Source organism: Rhinopithecus bieti, unplaced genomic scaffold (genome assembly GCF_001698545.2).
Source record: "Rhinopithecus bieti isolate Rb0 unplaced genomic scaffold, ASM169854v2 scaffold_20170, whole genome shotgun sequence".
In the NCBI taxonomy this organism is placed as follows: domain Eukaryota; kingdom Metazoa; phylum Chordata; class Mammalia; order Primates; family Cercopithecidae; genus Rhinopithecus; species Rhinopithecus bieti.
The window spans coordinates 2,278,659-2,286,646 of record NW_016810097.1 but is presented as its reverse complement, the minus strand read 5'-3'; the positions used below and the strand labels follow the sequence as shown (position 1 = coordinate 2,286,646).

The window sequence follows — 7,988 nt, the reverse complement described above, 5'->3', positions numbered from 1 at the left end:
CCGGCTAGTTTTTTTTTGTATTTTTAGTAGAGACGGGGTTTCACCGTGTTAGCCAGGATGGTCTCGATCTCCTGACCTCGTGATCCGCCCATCTCGGCCTCCCAAAGTGCTGGGATTACAGGCTTGAGCCACCGCGCCCGGCCAGAAACTGCTATGTTTTTCTATGTACAGGGTCTCAATAATAGGATTCCTACTATGTCCAAATCGAGCCTCGGCTTTTCGTACACGCTGTCACCGAGGCGGAAAGGACTATGGGCTCACATGACCAGAGGCCAAGGGGCGACTGAAGGTCTGGAACCAGCGACAGCCTCAGGCAGCAGAGGGCAGTGGGGCGGGTGGTGGGGGCTCGAGGGGGCGGTGGCTGGTGGGCAACCACACACCACTACAGCGGTGCGTGAGCAGCCTCAGTCGGCTGCCTCTGTGAAGCGACCCTGTCCCGCAGGGACCTCTCTGTGCATAGGGTCAGGCCTAATTGGAAAGCAGGGCTTCTGGGTCTGCGGGGACTTTCCGGATTGCACCTGCAAATTCTGAATTTGACTCTTAAGTACTCACCTCAGCGGCCGTCCTCGTATGCTACAACTTGTTGCTAGGAGACCTGAGGCCCCAGCGTGAGGACGGTGGCTGCAGAGGGCCAATCCCAGCAAGGAGCCTTGCAGCCTCTGGCCAGTTCGTTTTAACCAAAGGGAACTAGCCAGTCATTTTTATTCTTCTTGTGAATGTTAGAGCACTAGATGTTTCCTGACATTTTACTCATAACTTATTTCATCCTTCTGCCCGTTTGAAGGATGCTGCAATTATCCCTACTCTATAAATGATAAGAACCCCCCCCATTCCTTTCCAGGTGGTATATGTAAGAAGACCCATGTCAGATACCTTCATTTAGCTGGATGATGCTGTCCCCTCTATGCCCAGCTTATCTAGTCATTAAAAAGCAATATTCATTTGTGTAAAGACATTTATTTATAGAGGAAAAGGCTTAGTAAAATATCTAATCGAATTGTCTTTAAATCAAGCCTATGGAACAAAGATGCGGGCAACATTTATGGCATAAACCCAAACCTCAGCTTCCCCTTTTTTGCTTTATATTATGTCCACATGCATCTTTGACTCGTTGGTTGTGAGTTAAGGCATTATTCTTATTTGAAAAGAAAGTAGGGACATAGCAAAGAAGTCCCAGGATCCTCTGTGGGTCAGAGTTCGGGGAGAGGTTCAAACTCTAGAAAAAGTCAGGATAGCAGCTGCAGGTTAGAAAACAGGTTTTCCATCATCCACTGGGTTGGCTGGTTCCCCTTCCAGACTACTTGAGCCTTTTCTTTTGTCTAACCAAATATTCAGTACCTAAAGGGTTAAGGAACACATAGCAAGCTATTATGAACCTTTAACGCTGAAGTATTGCAAGTTTTTTTTTTTTTTGGCAAATAGACTCAACTATACTTTTTTCTTTAAAGTATGATGCTACCCAGAAAAGAAACCCACAAATGTCTTCTAGCTACTATATCTTATCCCCTAAAGATGGGAAAGTGTGAACATACATTAATATCAACAGATGAAGCAACCAAAAAATACACAGTGACTCCGGTCTCTTTGGAGTTTAGCCTTTGACTTGAGGCTCTGGAAGCGGGAATTCCCATTACTTGTCTATCCTCAGCTCTCTTGAGAGCTCTTCACTGCCGCCTGCATTCCTAGACGACTTCACTATCAAAGCTGGACTTACTGTGAGGCTCAGGGTTTTCCAAACCAGCTGGCACATTATCAATCCTTCAGGGCCTTAATCACCTTTAAAAGTAAACTCTGGGCCGGGCGCGGTGGCTCAAGCCTGTAATCCCAGCACTTTGGGAGGCCGAGGCGGGTGCATCACGAGGCCAGGAGATCAAGACCATCCTGGCTAACATGGTGAAACCCCGTCTCTACTAAAAATACAAAAAACTAGCCGGGCTTGGTGGCGGGCACCTGTAGTCCCAGCTACTCGGAGGCTGAGGCGGGAGAATGGCGTAAACCCGGGAGGCGGAGCTTGCAGTGAGCTGAGATCCGGCCACTGCACTCCAGCCTGGGCGACACAGCAAGACTCCGTCTCAAAAAAAAAAAAAAAAAGTAAACTCTGAGAACACAAAGTCACCTCGAAATCACCTTTATTCTCATAGAATCTTGATCTGAAATCAAGATCCCAGAGGCTACAGATATCTACATACGCTACCTGAATCTGCTCCAGGACTTCTCGCCGCATCTCCACAGCCATATGGTATACGTGATGATCAGAGTCATTGTACATTACAGCATTTTGGAACATCAGCATCAGGTCTCGCTGGAATTGGGCCATGGTGCGAATCCGACCTTTAGAGAGATTTCTCTTCAGGCTAGTTAAGTCCATGGGTCTGCAGGTGACCAAGAAAAAACAAAGAAAATCAAACTTTTGTGTGGAACATGATAACCTAACGTGTTCTCTTGAAGAACTAACCAGTTCTTAATGAAAACAGTAACAAAGATAACAACCCTCATCAGATAATAAAATAGCAACAGCAGTTAATATTTGCCTGTTTACAATAGGCCAAACACTGTATTTCTATACTAACTCAATCCTCTCAATAAACCTGTAAGGTAGGTATCAATTAATATCCCCCTTTTTTTTTTTTTAAGTCAGAGTTTCACTCTTGTTGCACTTTTTTTTAAAGTCAGAGTTTCACTCTGATTGCTCCATTGCAATGCAGCAATTTCAGCTTATTGCAACCTCCGCCTCCCAGGTTCAAGCGATTCCCCTGCCTCAGCCTCCAGAATAACTGGGATTACAGGTGTGCACCACCATGCCCAGCTAATTTTTGTTTTTTTTGTTGTTGTTGTTGTTGCTTTTTTTTTGAGACGGAGTCTCGCTCTCTCTCCCAGGCTGGAGTGCAGTGGCGCGATCTCAGCTGACTGTAAGCTCTGCCTCCCGGGTTCATGCCATTCTCCTGCCTCAGCCCCCAAAGTAGCTGGGACTACAGGCGCCCACCACCACGCCCGGCTAATTTTTTTGTATTTTTAGTAGAGATGGGGTTTCACCGTGGTCTCAATCTCCTGACCTTGTGATCTGCCCACCTAGACCTCCCAAAGTGCTTGGATTACAAGCGTGAGCCACCACGCCCGGCCATAATATTTGTATTTTTAGTAGAGATGGGGTTTCACCATGTTGGTCAGGCTAGTCTCGAACTCCTGACCTCAGGTGATCCATCTTCCTTGGCATCCCAAAGTGCTGGGATTACCCCAAAGCATGAACCACCGCCCCTGGCCTTATTATCTCCATTTGACAGATGAAGAAATTGAAATCTAAAGAGGTTAAGTACTCACTGAAAGGCACACAGCCTAAATTCCAATTCAGAGGCAGCCTGACTCCAGAGCCCACAGGTCAAGCCACTGTACGATCAGAGGAGCAGTGCTGGCCCCAGGTTCCAAAGTTGTAAACAGCACCAATGATAAGTTTATCACACAGTAGTTATTTGCTGTTTACAATGTACAGTCATATATTATTTAGTCTACTTCTCTTACCACACAAATAAAAAGCTAAAAATAATTTTTTCTCCTTTCATGGAGATGAAAAAAGGATCAAGTGAATATTAAGACAATATTAATAAAACACAGAAAGTAGATATGTAAGAGAAGGCACAGCAGTGTAGAAAGAAGACTGAACTGCAGGTAGGAATCTGGGGCTTAGTTCTAGCTCTGCTAGTAACTGTTGGTTGATCACGAGCAAGTCATGACCAAGCACCTCTGAGCTTTAGTTTCCTCATACCTAAAGAAGTTTGTCTCTGCTGTTTGAATGATGGTATCATTCTGTCTCTGCTGTTTCAATGATGGTATCCCCTCTAGAATTCATATTGAAACTTAATCCCAAGTGCAACAGTATTAAGAGGTGGGGCCTCTGGGAGGTAATTAACTCATGAGTACTCTGCCTTCATGAATGGGATTAGCATCCTTATAAAAGGGCTCCATATCGAAGAGAGTGCCCTCTTACCCTTCTGTCCTTTCTGCCATGTGAGGATACAGTGTGTGTCCCCTCTGCAGAATACAACAACAAGGCATCACCTTAGAAGCAGAGAGTAACCCACCTCACACACCAAAACTACCAGTGCCTTGATCTTGGACTCCAGAACCAAAACAAAGAGAAATAGGTTTCTGTTTTTTATAAATTATCCAGCCTGTGGTATTGTACTATAGCAGCACAGACAAGTGACTCTCCAAAGGTCCTGTCATGAACTTTTACACTCTATTACCATACAGGTTTATGACAGCATTTTAGATGACTTATGCTATAAAAATCCAAAATAGGCCAAGCATGGTGGCTCATGCCTGTAATCCCAGCACTTTGGGAGGCTGAGGCAGGCGGATCACGAGGTCAAGAGATTGGGACCATCCTGGCCAACATGGTGAAACCCCGTCTCTACTAAAAATACAAAAATTAGCTGGGTGTGGTAGCGCACACCTGTAGTTCCAGCTACTCGGGAGGTTGAGGCAGGAGAATTGCTTGAACCCGGGAGGCAGAGGTTGCAGTGAGCCAAGATCTCATCACTGCACTCCAGTCTGGCAACAGAGCGAGACTCTGTCTCAAAAGAAAATAAAAAATGCAAAATAGGCTGGGATTACCTACCTGTAATCCCAGCATTTTGGAAGGCCAAGGTGGGAGGATCATTTGAGACTAGGAATTTAAGACCAACCTGGGCAATATAGTGAGACACCATATCTATAAAAAATTTAAAAATTCCTCCTTAGTGATATTCTGAAGAAAAATAATAACATTTCAAACAAAGAAAAGTTTTATTACAATAAAAAAATCAGGCCAGGCACAGTGGCTCACACCTGTAATCCTAGCACTTTGGGAGGCTGAGGTGGGTGAATTGCATGAGCCCAGGAGTCTGAGACAAGCCTGGGCACCATGGTAAAATTCTATGTCTACAAAAAAATACAAAAATTAGCTGAGCATGGTGGCACACACCTCTAGACCCAGCTATTAGGGAGGCTGAGGTGGAAGGATAGCTTGAGCCTGGGCAGTTGAGGCTAAGGTATCCATGAAATGTGCCACTGCACTCCAGCCTGAGCGACAGAGTGAGACCTGTCTCAAAAAATAATAAGTAAAAATTTAAAATATAATAAATTTAAAAATTAGCTAAGTGCAGTAGCGCATGCCTGTAGTCCCAGCTACTCAGGAGACTGAAGTGGGAAGATTGCTTGAGCCCAGGAAGTCAAGGCTGCAGTGAGCCATGATTGCACCACTGTTTAGCAAGAGTGAGACCCTGTCTCAAAATTTTATTTATTTATTTTTTTTTTGAGACAGAGTCTGGCTTTGTTGCCCAGGCTGGAGTGCAGTGGCGCGATCTCGGTTCACTGCAAGCTCCGCCTCCCAGGTTCACACTATTCTCCTGCCTCAGCCTCCCGAGTAGCTGGGACTACAGTCACCTACCACCACGCCTGGCTAATTTTTTTTTGTATTTTTTAGTGGAGATGGGGTTCCACCATGTCAGCCAGGATGGTCTCGATCTCCTGACCTCGTGATCCGCCTGCCTCAGCCTCCCAAAGTGCTGGGATTACAGGTATGAGCCACCATGCCTGGCCAAAAAAAAAAAAAAAAAAAAAAAAAAATTTAAATAAAAAATAAAAATAAAATCCCAAAATACTGAGAGGTGAAGCCGGCTGGGCTTCTGGGTCAGGTGGGGACTTGGAGAACTTTTCTGTCTAGCTAAAGGATTGTAAACACACCAATCAGTGTTCTGTGTCTAGCTAAAGGTTTGTAAATGCACCAATCAGTACTCTGTAAAAACGCACCAATTGGTGCTCTGTATCTAGCTAAAGGTTTGTAAACGTACCAATCAGCACTCTGTAAAAACGGACCAATCAGCACTCTGTAAAATGGACCAATCAGTAGGATGTGGGCAGGGCCAAATAACGGAATAAAAGCTGGCCACCAGAGCCAGCAGCTTCAACGTGGCAGGGTCCCTTTCCATGGTGTGAAACCTTTGTTATTTAACCCTTTGCAGTAATTCTTGCCCCTGCTCGCTCTTTGGGTCTGCACTATGTTTATGAGCTGTAACACTCACCCTGAAGGTCTGCAGCTTCGCTCCTGAAGCCAGAGAGACCACAAACCCACCAAAAGGAACAAACAACTCCAGACGTGCCACCTTTAAGAGCTGTAACACTCACTGTGAAGGTCTGCGGCTTAACTCCTGAAGTCACCAAGAGCCCACTGGGAGGAAGAAACTCTGGACACATGTGAACATCTGAAGGAACAAACTCCGGACACACCATCTTTAAGAACTGTAACACCTTGAGGGTCTGCGGTCTTTCTTGAAGTCAGCGAGACCAGGAACCCACCGGAAGGAACCAATTCCGGAAGCAGTACTACAGTCAACCAATGTTCATAACTTCCATTTGGATTGACATCTGTGCCTTAATATACCTATAACTAACTTAACTGAATAAATACAGAGTTCCTTTTAAAGATTTGCTCCAAAAGAATAGTGTCAGAAACAACCAAAGGCTAATTTAAGATTATAATTAATGAGCAGGCTGGGCACCAAGGCTCATACCTGTAATCCCAGCACTTTGGAAGGCCTAGGCAGGCAGAATGGATGAGCTCAGGAGTTCAAGACCAGTCTGGGCAACGTGGCAAAGTTCCGTTTCTACAAAAAATAGTATTAGCGGGACCTGGTGGCTCATGCTTATAATCTTAGCTACTTGGGAGGCTGAGGCTGGAGAATCGCTTGAGCCTGGGAAGTGGATGTTGCAGTGAACCAAGACTGTACCACTGCACTCCAGCTTGGGCAACAGAGTGAGACCCTGTTAAAAAAATATATATATATATATGTATATAGAGAGAAAGGATCATGTTACTTAAAAGTGAATAGTACAAAATAAAAAGCCTGTATCATCCTTTTGTTTCCTGCATTCCTTCTTAAATGAAGATATGATACGGAGCTCATCATAACTTCATAAACTTGTTTGGCTATGAAACATCTTGAGTTTGTAAGTAATAAAAATAAATAACAGATGGGAAATAAAAAATGAAAAGGCAGATATAAAAGCAACCAACCTTTCTTTACCCCTTTTCACTGACCTTTTACCACATCGTTGTACCCTGGGGCCTGCCTTTCTGACACAGGCTTCAGAAATGGACTGCTGAACCTGTTAAGGGACAAACCCAGAGAGGGTAAAGAAACCCTGGCAAGGCATTCTAAACGAGAAGAGTAGCTCAGTTCTTAGTATACTTCCTTTAGGGGAATGCAGACTATGAGCACCATTTGGAAAAAATCTATTTGTTCCCCCTTGCCAGAGAGTTAAAAAAAAAAAAAAAAAAAAAAACTCTAAAATATATATTATTACAATATATTGATTTAGGGCTCAGAAATTTGTTCAGAGTTCCCGAGGCACTGTCTCTGTGAAAAAAGAGAATCCACCAGATTGAAAAGAATATGCATTTTAAATATAAATGTTATCATGTAATAGGAACCACTTTCTAGAGGCAATTCAAATGGCACAGCAACTATTTCTTGTACAGACTTGTGAAAGCAGCTGTGGGTACTTTGGGATAAATCAGGCTTAGATACAGAATCTACCTTTCAACTATGGCTCATTTGAGGGACGAACATATCTCCTTTTATGCTTAAACCCCAATATGTATTACTACTTCAGTTCTGAACATAATCCTATTACCACTTTGGAGACCTACCTGTGACTGGCAATCATCTTCCAGACTGGCAGGAGAGTCTTCTTGAATAGCAAATGATCCTGAACTGGGTCATCCTGGCTTAGATCAGTCCTATGGGGATAAAACATGAAGAAAAGAGACAGTAACTTCACAAATAATATTCTGTCTCCCCCAGGTGGGTAATGAGGTTTTCTTAAGACATGCTCCTAATTAATACCTGAAGCTTTTTATCTCCCCGTAAGTTATCTGGCCAAGCAGAGTTAGTTATTAATATCTATTGCTTTCTCTTTTAATTTTCTTTTTTATAGTTTAATGTATTTTA

General features: G+C 43.9%; 1 protein-coding gene across 2 annotated transcripts in view; it reads right to left on the bottom strand.

Annotated features, from left to right (window-relative positions):
- Positions 1-942: 942 nt before the first annotated feature.
- The window catches only part of BRD8 (bromodomain containing 8), a 43,475-nt gene continuing 36,429 nt past the window's right edge, over positions 943-7,988 (bottom strand). For both annotated transcript variants that reach the window (XM_017891300.1, XM_017891306.1), the window contains 4 exons: positions 7,688-7,777; positions 7,077-7,143; positions 2,195-2,374; positions 943-1,338 (listed from right to left, as the gene is read on the bottom strand). In XM_017891300.1, coding sequence (XP_017746789.1) covers positions 1,246-1,338; positions 2,195-2,374; positions 7,077-7,143; positions 7,688-7,777 — 430 coding nt within the window. In that variant the 3' untranslated portion in view covers positions 943-1,245. The remainder of the gene's footprint in view (positions 1,339-2,194; positions 2,375-7,076; positions 7,144-7,687; positions 7,778-7,988) is intronic.